Below are 17,306 nucleotides of genomic sequence, written 5' to 3' on the forward strand. Positions count from 1 at the left end.
ATCTACAACAAGAGGTTGGGTTGTTCTGGTTCATCGACAACCAACAAGGAAGAAGGGACGCATCAGCAAACCACACCATCAATCTACTTGCCATCTGTGATAGGCCGAGTCTATCACAGCATTAAGTGAGTCGTGTGTGTGCCTGTGCCTGGCTCCCGCTTCAAGTACGACACGACATGAGGATCAGCATTGTACAATGGTCTGTTTATATGGCAGATCGTTTTCCAAAAGTCAACTCGACTATAGTTGCTCGTTTCATCTGACAAGATAGTATCACTAGATGCGGGATAATAAGTGCAACAATACACTTTGTGCTCTGCGTCTGTCTGGTCTGGTCGTCAACCGATCATCATGCCTCTTGCTTGGCGTTGAGATTGAGTGTGCTAGACTGATTATGTGGAGACTAAAATTAATGGATCAGATGTGCCCCACCATTAATCCCCAATCCATGGCTCCCTCTGGGATTGCATGGAAGTCAATCCAAGGAAGAAAAACTCAGTGAGTCCACTGTCCACGTACTGTTAGTGCACCTTGGATGCGCTTGCACTAGACGGGCATCTTTCTCTCTTTCTTACTTGCTGCTCGTAAATGTTCCGGGGAAAATGGAGATCAGCCAATGCTTGGAATAGGACGTATCGTATCCGTCCCGTAAAGAGACACAGACAAGATACTGTACCTAAAATTATCGCGACACCCCCTCCCTCCTACTTGACAGAGCAAGATAATGCCGAGTTTTGGAACAAGAAACCCAGCCCAAGTCCAGCTTTTCAGTCTAGGGATCCAATAATCTTCATCCATCCCTTGATACTACCGCCCACGTTGTGCTTCTCCAGTGTCTTTCCAGGTGAAGTGGTTGTTCGGATCCAGATTGTATCTTCGTACCCCCCCATCCGATGGCCCTTTTTTAAAACCCCATTCCAGCCTCTACTTCAAACTCGCCTTCCCTTCCCTCTCTCTCTCTCTTTCCTCCCTCCATTGATTTACTTAATTCTTTCTCCTCCAATTCAACCGGTTGACGCCTTCTGTCGTTATTGTTCCGGTCCTTCTTCTTTCGTTCTCCCCAAACCCAACTCTCTCGCTGTTGGTTTTCTCTAGTTTGACTGTAATTCGACCACTCACCAGATACTCTCATTTACAACACTTCTGATCTTCGATTTTCGACTCTATCCTCTTTACTACGACAATTCTTGAAATCAATTAATCTCGACAACTGCACCAACCAATCAATTCACAATGAAGTCTGTTGCTCTCCTCTCCGCCTTGGCGGCTGTCGCCTCTGCTACTCCCACTCTCAAGGAGCCTCCTAGCAAGCGAGCAGCTCTTCCTACCGTCACTGCTTCCGGCAATGGTCAGTGTTTCTGATTTCCCATGTACGAAAGACTTTCAATATTAATCTGCAGTAGCTTTCTGGACTGGTGATGAGCGCTTTTACCTCCGTGGTATCGACTACCAGCCTGGTGGTGCTTCCGCTAATGAGGATCCTCTGGCCGATCCCAAGGTCTGCAAGCGTGATATCAAGTACTTCAAGGAGCTCGGCGTCAACGTTATTCGCGTTTACGCCGTCGACAACCAGGCCGATCACGATGAGTGCATGAAGGCGCTCGACGACGCTGGCATCTACCTTGTTCTCGATGTCAACAACCCCAAGTACTCCATCAACCGTGCCACCCCCGGCCCTTCGTACAACGCCGCCTACATCCAGAGTGTCTTCGCCACCGTCGAGATGTTCGCCAAGTACGACAACACCCTCGCTTTCTTCTCCGGTAACGAGGTCATGAACGACGAGAAGGACACTGATAAGTCAGCTCCCTACGTCAAGGCCATTACCCGTGACATGCGAAACTACCTCAAGGCCCGCAAGCTTCGCCAGATTCCCGTCGGTTATTCCGCTGCCGATGTTGCCTCCAACCGCATGCAGACTGCTCACTACATGAACTGCGGTTCTGAAGAGGTTCGATCCGACTTCTTCGCTTTCAACGATTACTCTTGGTGCAACAGCAACTTCCAGACTTCTGGCTGGGACGTCAAGGTCAAGAACTTCACCGACTACGGTATCCCTATCTTGTAAGTTGAACCCTTACACTTGTTTTTTCTTTCTATTTCTAACTCCTGCCAGCCTGTCCGAGTATGGTTGCATCGAGAACCGTCCCCGCAAGTTCGACGAGATTAAGCCTATGATGGACTCTGACATGTCCTCTGTCTACTCCGGTGGTCTTATGTACGAGTACTCCCTCGAGGACAACGACTACGGTATCGTCAAGATTAAGGACGGCAAGGTCGATACTATGAAGGAGTTCGATCTGTTCAAGGAGGCCCTGTCCAAGTACCCCATGCCCACTGGTACTGGCGGTGCTCTTAAGGCTTCTCACGGCGTTGCATGCCCCAAGTCTGAGTCTGTCTGGCAGGTCGACCCCAGCTACCTCCCTGAGATGCCTTCTCAGGCTGAGAAGTACATGAAGGACGGTGCTGGTAAGGGTCCTGGTATTGACGGCAAGGGCTCTCACTTCGATACCGACAGCGGCACTGCCACCGCCAGTGTTGCTGTTGGCTCTTCCACATCTAAGTCTGACGGCTCCTCCGCCTCAAACGACGAAGACGATGACAGCGGTGCTGCCAGCATGGGCTACGGTGCTCTGTATGTCACCGGTGCCGCCACTCTCTTCACCCTCTTCGGAACCCTTCTTCTCTAAATGGCATATTCGCCGTTTCTTTATTTGCTTTATTAGTGTGGGGATTGCCGCCAAAGCTATGATATAGGCCTCCCTGTTGGGTTCATGATAAACACAATAAGATGTTGGTGATGAGCGCTTGATTAGCTGCGCCGGGCATGTCGGTTCGTATTTTTTCAACAGGAGCATTGGCGTCAAGCCTTGGAAGGGCAGACGACCCGGAAATGATTATAATGCTATCTGGGCGATTATCGCCTTTGTCATTTCAGTTAAAAGAGTTCGGTGCGAAAACACATATTCAATAGACTTTCATTAAACTTGATCATGAACTGGCGCCACAGCAGATATGGAGTTGAATCGCCACTGAACTCCATAACTTGTGTTCGGGAAGGTTGTTGATTAATAGCACACGTGAGCTGATGTTAGCCGTGGTTAGAGTTGGCATGAGCCTCGGCATCTCCATCTCTAGCCTACCAATTGACATGGTTACGTTGCAGCCAAGCTTCAGTTCCCGTATAGCTGTCTCAATGCTTAGATTCCCTTGAGACTCTTATAACTGTACTTTCACAACAGTATTCATCTTTCTCAAGTCAATTCCATTTCACCAATCCAAAATGTCTACCGCTACGCCTCTTCCCGCTTACGCTTCATACAAGCACATGCTTGTCAGCTCGCCAGGACCCTTCGTCGCCCATGTTGAGATCAACCGTCCCAAGAAGCTCAACGCTTTTTCGCAAGAAGTCTGGCTCGAATTTGGGCATGTGTTTGAGCAACTCAGCGAAGATTCAGACGTACGCGCTATTGTAGTCAGCGGCGCGGGCGATCGCGCATTTACAGCAGGCCTTGACGTACAAGCTGCGTCTGGAGATGGGATCCTCTCTGACGCTGCGGGCGATGTGGCTAAGAAGGCTAAGGTGTTGAGAAATCACATTGAAGAGTTCCAGAACTCCATTAGTGCTATGGAGAAGTGTGAGAAACGTAAGTGTCACTCTTGCGGTTCATCAAAGAATAGTTGCTTATATGGGATTTGAACATCTACAGCTGTCATTTGTGTTCTTCATGGTATTTCTATTGGTCTTGCTATCGATATTGCCTGCTGCGCTGATATCCGCATCTGCGCTTCCACCGTGCGATTTGCTGTGAAGGAAGTTGATATCGGTATGGCCGCCGACATCGGCACGCTCTCTCGACTACCCAAAATCGTTGGCTCGACATCATGGGTCAAGGATATTTGTCTCACAGCGCGAGATTTTACTGCGCAGGAGGCGTTGTCGATGGGCTTTGTGAGCCAAGTCCACCAGGACAAGCAGGCGGCTGTACAGGCCGCATTGGCGCTGGCGGCAACGCTTGCTGACAAGAGTCCCGTGGCAGTCCAAGGAACGAAGGAGCTGCTCAACTATAGCAGAGATCACAGTGTCGACGAGGGTTTGCGGTATACGAAGGTGTGGAACGCGGCGGCTGTGCAGGGCAGGGACTTTGCGGTGGGATTGACGAGCGGGTTGAAGAAGACCAAGCCTCGATTCGAGAAGTTGTAGTTTATTCGAGCATTATACGTGGAGTGTTATTAGATACAGTATGGCAGTATGTATTAAAATGAGAACCGAGTCGATCGAGTGGATTGGGATCTTATTCGGAGCCGGATTCCTCCTCGGGAGGCAGGTTCTCTTTGAGTCGCTATGTTTTGTTAGTTCAACAAGCTATATATATGCAGGCGCAGTATACGCACGTCTTCGAGCTTCGCTTTGAGCATGGAGACCATGTTCTCTTTGACAACTACGCGCTCGTCGTCGAGGTCCTCGATAATGTAGTCATGATTGGCGCTATCGATGCTCACGATGATGGACTTGATGGATGGATCGCATTCGATGAGAACACCTGTGGTGGATGAGTTAGTGGACAATAACGATTAGAAGTGCTTGTTGTAGGGCATACCTCTAATTGCGCGAGGCATTTTGGCTGTGTAAGGCCCCGTGGGATATGCTCAGTTATGATGAAGTTTAAGTCAAGTTATGGATCAAGCTCCCCAGAAAATCTAGTGGAGTTTAGTGGAAGGGAGCCTTGCATGACGCACGGTCCACTTTTGCGGTTAGAGTGACATGCGCTCAGAAGATCCATTCCAAATAATGGTTTATTCATCTTGCGCCTCACCAAAGCCACGGTTTAATGAAGAATTGATTACAATACAGTCAGCGGGAACGTTTCTGGTTGTCAATAGGGAATACATGTGTTGACCAATCTAGAATCCGCTAACCCGAGTGATCTAATTGCTGCGTATTCAAGCGTATTCTCTGTGAATTTCGCTGCATAGCCTCCATCTAGTCCATGGAAAACCCCGAGGCATCTGTGAAGGCTCGATTTACAATTGATAATCACCCCAGCTGAATCTCTTGGCAAGATTAATCCGCTTAACAATAACTGGGCTGTGTCTGATTGATAGACCGTTGGCAAAGCAGGCGACGGGCATTTTATCCCGTCTCCACAGAAGAAACCGTAGTATCCAACCTACCAAATGTCTAGATCTAAGTTAACCAAGCCACCATGATGAAGTCACCTTCCACGGAATGATCGGCTACGCGGCCTGCTTCTGGGGTGAGGCACGCGTACCGAAGGCAAAAAAAGCTAGAACGATAGCGAGGTCAAGGGAGCACAAATACAAAGGGTTACCCTCCCCTTCTTTGCTGGTGGTTGCTTGATGACGCCACCCTATCAAAGTCTCTGACCTCACAACTCTGCAAGTCATTGCTATAATAGTTCTTGATCCCCGACGTTTCACAAGCTGATTCAGTCATCATATCTGGATTGCTAGGAAGTCACTTTTACACATCGGCATCCCTCAGTCTCATACAAGCATCGAGGTCCACGATAACCTCAAAGGTTTATCGCCACTTACATCGACTATCAACTCATAGCTAAAATCTACTTGATCATCACTCTGCAATAGTCGTGATGGCAACAGGAGATACCAACGATGACAACAACAACAATAACGGCGGGTTCACTTTTGGCTCGGAGCCCTTTGCCTGGGCTCTCATCCCCTTATTCGTCATTCTAGTCCTCGGTTTGACCGCGACCGTCATCCAAGTCAGACGTCGACGTCGCCGCCGTGGAAACCAATGGCCTGGCTCGGGTCCTCAAGCACCAGCATTGGGAGGACTTCGTGGTGGTAGAACATCAAATCGACGAACGCCATGGCATAGTTCCAGGTCCGAAGAAGGACTGAACGAACTGGGACAGGCACCACCACCGTATGATGGCAAGAAGGAAACGCAGGACCCATTGGAATTGAGGGACCTTGAAGCCGGTAATAGTCCGCCTGGGTATCCCGATGAGCCACCGCCGGCTGTTGTGTCGGATGGTCGCCGGTCTTGATCGAAGTCTCTTTCCAGTCTCTATAATACGTTTGATATACCTTTACTTGGAGTTCGATGGATTGGCTGGAGTTTACTGGGGCATGGGAAGCGACTGGATGCGCGGAGAGGAAGTTCGGAGTTAGTTCATATTATACCTAAACGTTCATATTCTCTCAACAACTCTTCGATACTGATCTCGAACTCGACATGTAGATACCCGTGACTCTGATTCAGCATGGACGATTGGCGAACTGGGCAAGTGATGTGTAACACAGGGATCATATGTCTCAGACAACACAAATGCCTTGTATCGGTCGGGCATTGCTTTTCACTACGTATACAGTTGAACCACCTTCATCGTCACCAAGCAGCGGCCTTCTATATTTAGCCACAAGTCAAGCTTGCCAGTTACAATCCCTTCCTTTGGAAACCAAAGACTTGCAAAACGTAAGGAATTGTGAAACGGCCGGCCTGAGTGTAAGGGGATATGCATGTTACAAGCCACCGGGAGTCAAGTCCTATACGAGGTCGTTTATAGGTGACACCAAGGGGCCTCAGAATGCTCGGTTGGCTGCATTGATCGAGGACATTGTCACTAGACATGCTGTGACTGTCTTTTACAAGAAACCGTCAAGACTATCGTGATTGATGTGACTTTGTGTAAAGAGCAGTGTGATGGCAACTCAACTTGTTATCCATCAGGCTTGTAGTAAGAACATAGCTAGCCAGGAACCAGATTTAGGCATTCCATATACGATGGCACTTGGTACTTAATTGTGCGTCGAACCAATCGAGATAGATCCAGTCGTTGGCATGTCGTTCTTGGCTTGCTGCAAACATCAAGAGCGACCACGGATATGGGTGCATTTCATCTCTGAGCAAAACAGCCTAACTTAGCCTGAGAGCTGAGAGAACAAGTAAAAATTAAGACATAGACCGATCCAAGTAGTTTAGTTGATTGCCGTCTTGGTAACGAAAATCCAAGGATATCCCATGCATTGTAAGTGTCTTGCATATCAAAAGGGTCTTTACTGACCCACAGATGCAGTTTGTACGCGGACCAACGTCTATACCCAGTTCGCCTTGTCTTGGCTACACATTTGTTTGCGGTAAAATATATCGCACGGGGACAAGCTCGTACCATAATGGAGGTTAAAAAGTGGTTAGGAGCCTGCATATATGGGTCGTTAGTAAGGATGGAATCAGAAGTTTGCTCGGAGGATACGAGAACGGAAGAGGCTGGATTCTAAAAGTCTGAACAGTTGGGACCCTTTTGAAAGAGGTTAGAATGGCTTGTTCAACAGTTCACTAAGAGCTAATTATCGATGCGATTTTCAGGAACATGAAACTTGATTAGGTAGGTTGGTGGTGTTAAGACACTCTAAAAACACCACGTTTATATCCGTAGGTGACGATCATTTGTTCTATGAATTCGTGCCATCCTCTGCTTCTTCAATCTCATGGTCTTCTATTAGGAATGCGATGTTTTACAGTGAGTACAGGGACTGCCAGCTCAATATCTCCAAGACTTCAGCCCTACAACCCACTCATGGGGACCGGATATGAGTGGAGTGGAGAGTAATGAACTCCAGTCCATCTCAAATTTCTTTAAGAAACAATCGAAGGAGTCATCAACAGCGCTTAAGAGTAACCGACACAGCCTCGTCACAAGAGTCTATGCATGATCTTGTCGAATAATGAGGCTCACTCGAATGATTCTTTTGCGCCTCTTGGGTCAGGACAGCAGGACACGGACGCCCCAGCCGCCAGCTCTCGGCCGTGGCGTTGAGCCGAAAATTAATTGGCGGACAGGGGTTTGGGCTTTTAAGTGATGGATTGATTGATTGACGGACATAGTGGATCGGATCAAGCGAGGAAGGGGAAGGATAGAGGCGAGAGGTTGGGGGAGATGGAGCACGATGATGGGTTGATTACTGGGGCCTGATTCGAAAGAGAAACCGAAGATGAATCGAATCGTCTTACCGAACAGGCCAGGACAGGGCTTACCTTGTAGCAGATTATCGTGGCAGCCCAACGGTTCGCATTGTTACCAGCGATTTGATACCGGAGAAGAAGAGAAAGCACATACTGAAAGTGGCTGGTGCTGGTTCGATATGAGGGTCGTGGCAACGCAACATCGAGACCGCTACTTGTGAATCCTGTTTTGATAGTCACGGAAGATGCTTATTCGATACTAATGAAGAGGCCATGGGTGACGAGTGAGTGAGTGAGAGTTATCACACATCACATCACAGGCAGGTCAGGATCTCGACGAACTGGTCGGGCCTCGCTTTTCTCTACCCTTGGACTGAGCCTGCAGTTTTCCTGCATATCCCATTCTCGCTCGTGTCCAGACGAGATCGTCCATTGGCAGAGAAACCACAGGCATAGCGTGTTGAGCTAGGTGTGATCCCGGCGGGCCGGCGCTATTGGACAACCCCCCTCGGCAGAGACAACTCATCACCCCCAAGACACTAGCTTGAAAATCTCAAGGGCCCAGCCGCCGAACTAGGACAGGATAGGGCAGCAGCATGTTTTTGAATGTATCCGTAGGGATGGACATGAACGATTTGGACAGATGTGATTAAATGACAGGCAGAGAGATTCAAGAGGAGGCAAATGGAGTTGATTATGGAGGTCGAGATAGTATCCAAATGTCTAATAGGCCATCTAGATAGACTGCTGTATCCGTCCTTCTGTTCACGAATGTAAACTTCCCCAATACACTACAAATTCATGCATCGTCGAACAATTAAACCTCGAATGCTCAAGATTTAATCTTCTAGTGCATGCAGCGATTGAGTTTGTTCTTTGTCGGTGCTGCTAAAACGGCCAGCCAGCAAGCAAGCCTTCCTTACCTGACCTTACTGTCAACAACCCGTTTTTTCTTCTTTTTCCCAGCCTCCAAATCGCATCCCAGCCTCCTCTGTTCTTCTGCTGCCCCTTGTATCCCCTCGAATACGGTGCACCTAAATTGATTGCCCTGTTCCCCTTTTCCCAATCAGACCTAGATTTCAGTTGAGATTCCTTCCTCTCTCTTTTCTATCCGGTTTTCTGGGATATTCACTCTTTTGTCATTCTGACTCTTGATAGACTATTCCCTGCTCTTACTTCCATTTTGGATCCCTGGTTTTGGCGTTGCTGCGGGCAACTTTGCTAGCCCCGTCTTTTTTCTAGCCCCCCCGCCAGAACCTGACCGGGCTCTCTACCTTACCGGATCCACATCCCCATGAGCCTTGGGAGTTGAGTTGGGAGAGACACCTTCACACCATTACCATTACCATCGACCACGCCGCACGTCGCATCCCAAACCCTTCCCCCAAATCTCTCTCTTCTCGAATTTTCCCCGCGGAAACTAAAGGGCTTCGGAGGCGAGGTCACTTGGAGTCAGCGATAGTGGCTTCAGTTAGTACAGCTTCGTTGTCGAAACTGTTCATCCGTTTGGATAGGGATAGGCTCAGTTGTGTCGGTCAACGTTCCCAACTTTATTTCCTTATTTTTAATCGGGTCGCTTGTGTGTAAGTCTCTCAACTCCATCCTTCTCCGCTCCATGAGTCGATACGACGCTGGTGGCGATTCATAGCCCCATGCCATTGGCCTACACCGTTATTTCTCGCTCCGTCAGAACCTTGGAATAGCTGACACTGACCTCGGTGCCCAGACACTCTTTGCTGCTGCGTCTTGATTTCCGCATGTCTTGCTTGATATCAATACGTTAATCAACCAACCCCCTCCTCTTCCACCGGTGTTTCTCTGCATCCGATCCGGATCGCAGCAGGTAGTCCTGGGAGAAAGGGCCCAAACACCTCCACTTAAGAGCCTCACCAGATTTACGATGGGTGTATCTGACAGAAAATCTCTTCCACTTCCCGCTCCTACCGAAACCGAGACTAATACCACGCCCACCGACCTCACATCAACGGCGGATGGTGTGAATCCAGGCGACGAAAAGTCCTCATACTCCATCCCCGAAGACGGTACTCCCGTCACCATTGCTACCCGTGGTCACAAGGCTAGCAAGTCTCAGACCTCACTGCTCATCGAGTACTTCGAAGGGGGCAAGTCTACCGTCGGCTCAACAGGAGAGCGCCGACCCAGCGTTCGTGTCCGACTGACACCTTCCAAAAGAGGTCGCTCTGATCATCACATTCAAGTCACCGAGAGCGCTCGTAACACCTCTGTGACTCGAAGGATACCACTGGGCGATTCTGAATTCGACGCAGACGACGGCCAAAGCATGGACTCTTACGCCTCCGCCACCGAAGAGTCTAACGTCTCGAGAAATCCAATTGATATTGAGATTGATCGCAGCCACAGACGTAGACGGCCAGCCAGCCCACTGATTCCCTCAGAGACGTACAACGTCAACGCTTCCGATATCTCTGCCATCCCATCCGACAGCTTCCTTGACGGCACTGGCAACAACACCGACGCCAAGGCAGAGAGCCCAACAGGAACAAGGGATATGGCTACAGCTGCTGGTGCTGGTGCACTGGCAACCGCCGCAGCAGAAGAAGTCAGAAATCGCAAGAGCAGAACCAGAGATAGGTCAAAGGTTTCCACAACACACTCGTCGCGAGATAAGTCAACATCGGATAGAAAACGTCGACCAAAGAGCAGGACCAGCAGCGTTTCTGAGAGGACGGAGGAGCCTATTAAAGCCCATCGCCGTCGCTCCAGCAGAAGCCAACAACCGGAATCCAATGTGTCAGGTCTTGACTCGAATGTCTCATCTCACTTGGCTCCTAGCCACCGCCCACACCCAGCACATTCCTCACGATCAGATGTCTCCAAATCATCAATTAACAATCCAAAGCTGCTTGAGACTGTCGAAGACGCTATCCGCCGACTAATATTACCCGAGCTTAATGCTCTGAAGCGAGAAACCAGTAAGAGGGAAGGTCGCCGTGACTCTTTCACTTCATCTGGCACATCAATTTCCAAGGACGAGTTGACACCCGACCGCCGGCGGTCGTCGGGTCAACGACATGAATCTAAGGATAGGCGCAACAGAGAGGCTCGTCATGTCCTCGAGGCCAACTCTGATTTGAGCCAAGATTCTGTTGAAGACGATTACCGCCAATATGAGAACGACTCTGTCGCTCCCAAGCGTGATATGCTCAAGGGTGCGGCAGCTGGTGCCGCTGCTGCTGGTATTGGCTCGTCTATCTTGTCTGATAGCACAACAGGCGACCGAAAGCCAAGAGAGCGACGGCGCCGAAGGGCTGAATCTACCCACAGTCGTGCTATGAGCCGTGATCCTTATGCGGACCAATACGATGATCACGTGGTTCCTCAACCACCGATGCCTCTCATGAGTGAAATCAACCCCTCAGAAATGACCAGGACTTCTATTCGTTCTGCCGATACCGACAGACCTCACTCAGCTAGCGAGGAAATCACTCCTATCAAGAACATCCCTGGTGGATATGTTTCTGGTAACTCAACCCCTACACCTTCAGCAACTCCCTCAAATGTCGACAACAGATTATCTACCTCTCACGCCAACGTATCACAAGGTGACCTGCGAGCTCTACCCCCGTGGTCAGAAAGATTACGTGGAGGAGTATGAGCCAGATGAGTATGGCCAAAAGCACCCTCTCGAACGCCAGGGTCAGTACGAAGAGGATGATATTTCCGACAATGATTATCCTGAAGGTGGATATGACAACTCCTATTTCGCTACTCAGGATGTTCCTCCTCCTCTGAAATACGTACCCTATCAGGCCGGTGCCCGGGGTCTAAGCCCTATTCCCAGCGTTTCTGGTTATACCGAGGGGGGCAGCGAGTATCATCCTCGCAACTCAAGGAGCATGCACTCTACGAGCGATGCTTATCATGAGCAGGCTGGTGATCGCCGCGATAGCCGATCAACTCCCTCTCTGAATTCATTACAACAGCGGGAGCTCGACCAGATGTCGCCTCAAAGCTCTGGCATGGATTATCGCCACAGTAACTACGGTGAAGACAGCGAGTTGGAAAAGGTTGCGTCTGGACAAGCTGTGCGGGGCATTGCTGCCAACCCCAACTTTGTCCACCAACCCATGGGTCCCGAATCAGCAGTCGCTTCTCTAGTAGACGGTTCAATGCTTGACCCCTCTATGCTGAGTGCTGCCTATAGCGATTATCCTGGCCATCGTGACTCGGCACTATCTTACGATGACCAGTCAAGGACTTATAGCAGCCGTGGTGCCAGCCCTGAGAAGCAATACCGGGATGGCAGTGAGCTGGAGCCCGAGAGGCACGCCACACCTGGGGCCAGGTCGAACAAGTCTCAAGATTTCACTGAATACGACATCGATGAACACGGCCGCAAGGTACCTCGAACAAGATCTCCCACTGCCTCAGAAGTGGCTATTGCAACTGGCGCTGTTGCGGCTCTAAAAGCCGCTCAGGGCAAGAAGCAATCGTCCACTGAGGAGCCCGAGGAATACCAAGGCGCTGGCGTCTTCCGAAACAAATCCTTCAAGGAGCGTACTTTGGAGGGTCATGAACCTCGCAACACACCTGCACACAGCATCGACCGTCTTTCCTACGATGATTCACCTAAGATGGCCGCCAGTGGTATGCCTGACTTCAACAACCCTATGCCCGAGTTTGGATACATGGACGATGATGCTCAGACCAACCCTTCAATCGTACAAGATCGTCTTGATGGCGAGCACCGCGATGATGCCTCAGAGGGCCGAGTTACACCTACGCCTCGAAACATCGCTGCACAACGTGCTGAGAGCGCTGCTAGCCAAGATGAAGACGAGTGGCAGCGCACCTCTGATGATCGCAAGCGAGATACCCTCATCACTAACCCGTATGAGGATACCAGCCCTGTTGCTAACCCAGCACTGAACGACAACATTATGGCAGCACGTGGTTTCGGAGCTCCCTATCACACCGGAAGCCCTGGCTACAACCCCAAGTACGACGAAGGCTACATGTCCAACGGCAACAACCGAACTCCCGATCTGCAGCCCAACACCAAGGCTCTGCACATGTCTTTACCTGGATCCCCCAACGCTGCTGGCCAGGACCCCTTCTACGCCCCCAAGGACGCTCGCCATATGAGTGGCATGTCTCAAGGTATGGGCTCGCCCTTCTTCGATGCGGCCACTGGTCAAGGAATCGACCGCATTGAGAACAAGGACATTGTGTCCTTGATGCAGCACCTCATGGTCCGCGACGCTCAACGCTCTGCTCGGGACACTGAGATCGTGGCACTGCTCATGAACTCCGCTCTCGAGATGCGCACTTCAATGAACGAACTTAAGAACCTCGTTCAGGACACCAGTGACGATGTTATCTTTGCTGGCACTGAGAACACTGAGAAGCTCCAGAAGGCCATTAATGGTCCTCGCCCATACCCTGGTGCCCGATCAGTTCAGAGCATTTCCCAAATCGACACTTTCAACGAGGCTGCTGCCAAGAAGAACCTGTTCAAGCGAGCATTCCAAGGTCTCAGCAACAAGGGTACCAGCGACTTCAAGCGCATCGAGGAGATTCTTATGCAAATTCTCGGCGAGGTTGATGATCTGAAGGTACAGGGCACTAACCAAGCCCCCTCTACTAGTGGAGGACGTGGCCCTTCTTTCGACAACTTGCAGCCTGAGGGCCACTTCGAGCAAGACCGAGGCTATGAGCCTGAAGGCAACTCAACAATCACACCCAGCCAATCGGGACACTTCTCTCTCTCTAACTCTCGATCTCGCCTCGCCAACGAGCGCAAGTTCTCTGATAACCGTATCAGCACTGTGGCCGAGCATGAGGACGAATATGAGCATGATCACCCCAGCCCATCCGCTGAGCGCAGCAACCCCAACATGCTGACCCCTGATCGATCGGGTTTCCAGCGCGGCAGCTCTGTTCCTCTTGATACTCCCCCTCAGCCCTCTGGCGTTGCTCAACCAATGAGTAATGAGAACACTCCTCGCACAACAGAGAAGAAGAAGAAGCACAAGTCTGGTCTTTCAGGCTGGTTCCCCAAGATCTCTAGATGGTCTGGAACGACAGCTTCCAGCCAAGGCAAGGGCAAGGAGGAACCCAAGTACGACGACTACCCTCCTTCGCGCTCCGCTTCCAGCTTGGGGTCATACAACGATGGTGATTATAACCATGGCCCTTACGCAGACGACCATCTTGACAGTGCATACCCATCTGAGCTTGCATCAGCACCCAGTGCTGCTGGCGCAATGCCTGCACCCGTTCGTCGTGAAATCTCGCGCACTCCGGGCGATGCTCCCAAGTACAAGGTTCACCGAAACTCATTGAACCTTCAGCATCCCCAGCCCAGACAGGGTCAGACAGAGCGCTTCCGCAACGCTCTGGAGTTCTCCGCTCAAGAGTACAATGTTCCGATGACACCGAGATCCGCGGACTGGGGTGGTTCAGTGTCCAGCTTCAACCAGATGGGCCAGAACACCAACAGATATAGCCAGGCATCGTCTACTGGTGCTCCTCAGGACCCATCTTACTGGACCACCTCCCCAACTGGCCCTCCCCGTCCTCCCAAGGAGCCTATTGAGCCCACGGGTAGCCCTTCGGCTATGTCTCCTATGTCACCACCAAGAGGCAGTCGCATCTCCAAGTTGGCAAAGGGCAGCCCTGCGCCACACCCCAGTGACGAGAGCGGCTATGCCACTATGAGTGGCACCCATTTCAGCAACTACACCAGCAGTCCCAAGCCTGAGAACCGCAACTTGAACGCTGCTTTAGGCGTTCCTACTCGACGACCCAGTGGACCTCGGGCTATGACTCCCAAAAGCGCCGAGGAAGAGTCTCGCCGACGCAAGCGAGGTAAGTTTCAATCTGAACAATGCAACCAGACAATTGACTAACCTGAAAAGCAGATACTTTCGGCAGTGTTGCCTCTCACAACACGGATGATACGGAGACCTTTTAGAAGGGGGCTCGTCGTAGCATCCGTTCGTTACCAGGATACTGATGTTCTTTCAAAGAATGACACGGCGCTTTTGTTTTCGGACATGACTTTGCATCCTACACCTGTAGGCGTTCAATGTGTGTCAACTGTATGAAATTTTATGGACATGAAACGGCCTTCGAACAGATGACTTTTCAAGCGGAAGAAGAAGTTATAGAGTGCAGGCAGGGATGGCTAGCACAACAGCAGCTGGGCAACCCGTCGAAGGGTTTAATGACACAAAGGGAAGAAGTAAGGATCTCGGGTGTTGGAAAATACCAAAAAAAGCAAAGGGAAAAAGGAACACATTTGCATCAAGAGGCTATTGCTTCGATTCTTGACGACGATACGACATGGCTTTCTAATTGCAGAGCGATACGTCAAATGGTTTGATTTGCGGGCAACATTGGTTTATGTTTTGTTTTGGACTGGATATTATGAGCGTAAAGGGGAAGGATAGCCATATGATAACTCGCAAGCACAAGTTGATATGGATGTGCGTGGACATATTTCAAGTTAGATAGGTTTAGTTTATTAGTTTTGCGAGATAGATACCACGATATTGGTTGTACTTGGGGATGAGAAGAATCAACTGATATGAATCCGAGATGGATATCAACTCCAACTACTCTAGTCTTTTATTCTATATCAAGTGAAGTCGGTGACTGGAACCAATTGACTTGCTGCAGATGTCTAGCTCGACACGCATAGGATCGGCCTCCAAGATGGATACTGGTAAGTTGTTCCTGCCGGGGAGGCTAGAGGACTCCGGGCACTGTAATGCACAAGATCTTCAGAGGCGGTTAGAGCCTCCAGGTCCCTGCCTCCGACAACCGGTGTCAAGACCCATATCGTTATAATTTAGTGAGGGACCTTCCCCGGACTCGGCGAATAACGAGCAGTCGATATCCAAAATATTGTAACCGTCAGCACTCAACTTCTGGATCGAGCAGCTTTGAGATCCAATTTCCATTCATTCTTATTCCATCCTGCTGGTCTTGACGGGAAATCTCTCATCATATTATCAATCTAGCCATTGTCGATATTGTGGCAAGGATATTAGACTGATACTCCCTTCCTCTTATTATCGCCAGTGCGATTGTGCGCTGCTGCAAAAGTTAAGTGGTGACGAATAGACTCAAAAGAGTCGCTCAGATACACAATGGCCGCAGATGTGCAAGGGAAGCACAATCTGAAAGAGTCAGAGTCCTTAAAATTACAAGGGAACCAAACAAAGAAAAAGTCGAATGATTACAAAGGCTTCATTGCAGGCGTCTTCAGTGGCATAGCCAAGCTGTCTGGTAAGCATTCTTCCTCATCATGACGTTACTCTGAAAAGAAACTAATCTTTTATAGTCGGCCATCCTTTCGACACCATCAAAGTCCGTCTGCAAACAACAGATCCAAGTCGTTTTAAAGGCCCTCTTCAATGTGTCTCGCAGACTATTCGCAATGAGGGCTTTCGCGGGCTGTACAAGGGTGCTACGCCGCCTTTGGTTGGGTGGATGTTTATGGACTCGGTCATGTTGGGCTCACTAACTGTGTATCGTCGGCTTCTGTCAGAACATGTTTTTAATGTTGAGCCGGTGGGCACTGATGTCACGGCTTCTTCGCCGGGCACAGCACCGAAAGGACATACGGCGCTTCCAAGTTTCGGCCATGGTATCGCGGGTGTAATGGCTGGATCGACAGTGAGCTTCATCGCTGCACCAGTTGAACACATCAAAGCTCGACTTCAGATTCAGTATGCTGCGCAAAAGTCGGACAGGTTATACGCTGGCCCAATTGATTGTCTAAAAAAGATCTACCGACACCATGGCATTCAGGGTGTCTATCATGGCCTCTCGGCGACACTTCTCTTCCGAGCATTCTTTTTCTGCTGGTGGGGCAGTTACGATGTTATTTCACGGCAACTGCGCGAGAAGACGAGCCTCAGCACACCGGCTGTGAATTTCTGGGCAGGCGGTCTCAGTGCGCAAGTCTTCTGGTTGACGAGTTACCCGAGCGATGTGGTCAAGCAACGTATCATGACTGATCCTCTGGGAGGAGGGCTTAATGACGGAGTTCAGAGATTTCCTCGATGGAAGGATGCCGCTATTGCTGTGTATAAGGAGAGAGGTTGGAAGGGCTACTGGAGAGGTTTTGTGCCCTGTTTCTTGAGAGCGTTCCCAGCGAATGCTATGGCTTTGGTTGCCTTCGAAGGCGTTATGAGATCCTTGCCATGAGTGAAGACAGGGACAAGAATGAATATGCATCATACCCAACGGAGGAGTGGCATGTAAAGGCATTGGCCTATCTGGAGAGAAGCGACAGCATGACATATACATATTTCACAATTCTACAATGCACAACAGTCACAAAGATTTTCAGGAGGCA

The 17,306-nt window shown here is 50.1% G+C and overlaps 6 protein-coding genes across 6 annotated transcripts; 5 read left to right on the top strand and 1 right to left on the bottom strand.

Annotated features, from left to right (window-relative positions):
• Positions 1–1,016: 1,016 nt before the first annotated feature.
• On the top strand, positions 1,017–2,841 carry B0J16DRAFT_68916 (Glucanosyltransferase-domain-containing protein). The gene is made up of 3 exons (XM_046134299.1): positions 1,017–1,348; positions 1,404–2,064; positions 2,117–2,841. Exons 1-3 carry the CDS (start codon positions 1,234–1,236, stop codon positions 2,688–2,690), a joined length of 1,350 nt encoding a protein of 449 aa, XP_045986904.1. The 5' UTR covers positions 1,017–1,233; the 3' UTR covers positions 2,691–2,841.
• Positions 2,842–3,144: 303 nt separating this feature from the next.
• Positions 3,145–4,665, top strand: B0J16DRAFT_334161 (ClpP/crotonase-like domain-containing protein). Its single transcript, XM_046126928.1, has 4 exons — positions 3,145–3,647; positions 3,711–4,343; positions 4,396–4,542; positions 4,600–4,665. The coding sequence occupies exons 1-2, from the start codon at positions 3,284–3,286 to the stop codon at positions 4,202–4,204; spliced, it is 858 nt and encodes a 285-aa protein (XP_045986905.1). The 5' UTR covers positions 3,145–3,283; the 3' UTR covers positions 4,205–4,343; positions 4,396–4,542; positions 4,600–4,665.
• On the bottom strand, positions 4,296–4,620 carry B0J16DRAFT_380894 (TFIIH subunit TTDA/Tfb5; the record flags this gene model as incomplete). Its single annotated transcript, XM_046131110.1, has 3 exons — positions 4,296–4,343; positions 4,396–4,544; positions 4,602–4,620. 3 exons carry the CDS (start codon positions 4,618–4,620, stop codon positions 4,296–4,298), a joined length of 216 nt encoding a protein of 71 aa, XP_045986906.1.
• A 526-nt stretch (positions 4,666–5,191) lies between the features above and the next one.
• B0J16DRAFT_334162 (uncharacterized protein) lies at positions 5,192–6,215 on the top strand. Its single transcript, XM_046126929.1, has one exon. It carries the CDS (start codon positions 5,616–5,618, stop codon positions 6,036–6,038), a length of 423 nt encoding a protein of 140 aa, XP_045986907.1. The 5' UTR covers positions 5,192–5,615; the 3' UTR covers positions 6,039–6,215.
• Positions 6,216–9,854: 3,639 nt separating this feature from the next.
• On the top strand, positions 9,855–14,912 carry B0J16DRAFT_380896 (uncharacterized protein; the record flags this gene model as incomplete). The annotated part of the gene is made up of 3 exons (XM_046131111.1): positions 9,855–11,457; positions 11,507–14,806; positions 14,860–14,912. The coding sequence occupies 3 exons, from the start codon at positions 9,855–9,857 to the stop codon at positions 14,910–14,912; spliced, it is 4,956 nt and encodes a 1,651-aa protein (XP_045986908.1).
• Positions 14,913–15,998: 1,086 nt separating this feature from the next.
• Positions 15,999–17,288, top strand: B0J16DRAFT_69043 (mitochondrial carrier domain-containing protein). Its single transcript, XM_046134303.1, has 2 exons — positions 15,999–16,231; positions 16,287–17,288. The coding sequence occupies exons 1-2, from the start codon at positions 16,093–16,095 to the stop codon at positions 17,153–17,155; spliced, it is 1,008 nt and encodes a 335-aa protein (XP_045986909.1). The 5' UTR covers positions 15,999–16,092; the 3' UTR covers positions 17,156–17,288.
• The last annotated feature ends 18 nt before the right edge of the window (positions 17,289–17,306 follow it).

This window comes from Fusarium flagelliforme, assembly GCF_020744385.1.
Source record: "Fusarium flagelliforme strain FIESC 12 MPI-CAGE-AA-0113 chromosome Unknown B0J16scaffold_2, whole genome shotgun sequence".
Classification (NCBI taxonomy): Eukaryota; Fungi; Ascomycota; class Sordariomycetes; order Hypocreales; family Nectriaceae; genus Fusarium; species Fusarium flagelliforme.

Coding starts and splice junctions, on each gene's coding strand:
- B0J16DRAFT_68916 (XM_046134299.1), top strand. CDS start 1,234: ATGAAGTCTGTTGCTCTCCTCTCCGCCTTGGCGGCTGTCGCCTCTGCT. Junction 1,349..1,403: donor CGTCACTGCTTCCGGCAATG/GTCAGTGTTTCT, acceptor AATCTGCAGTAG/CTTTCTGGACTGGTGATGAG. Junction 2,065..2,116: donor GACTACGGTATCCCTATCTT/GTAAGTTGAACC, acceptor AACTCCTGCCAG/CCTGTCCGAGTATGGTTGCA.
- B0J16DRAFT_334161 (XM_046126928.1), top strand. CDS start 3,284: ATGTCTACCGCTACGCCTCTTCCCGCTTACGCTTCATACAAGCACATG. Junction 3,648..3,710: donor TATGGAGAAGTGTGAGAAAC/GTAAGTGTCACT, acceptor GAACATCTACAG/CTGTCATTTGTGTTCTTCAT.
- B0J16DRAFT_334162 (XM_046126929.1), top strand. CDS start 5,616: ATGGCAACAGGAGATACCAACGATGACAACAACAACAATAACGGCGGG.
- B0J16DRAFT_69043 (XM_046134303.1), top strand. CDS start 16,093: ATGGCCGCAGATGTGCAAGGGAAGCACAATCTGAAAGAGTCAGAGTCC. Junction 16,232..16,286: donor TGGCATAGCCAAGCTGTCTG/GTAAGCATTCTT, acceptor AATCTTTTATAG/TCGGCCATCCTTTCGACACC.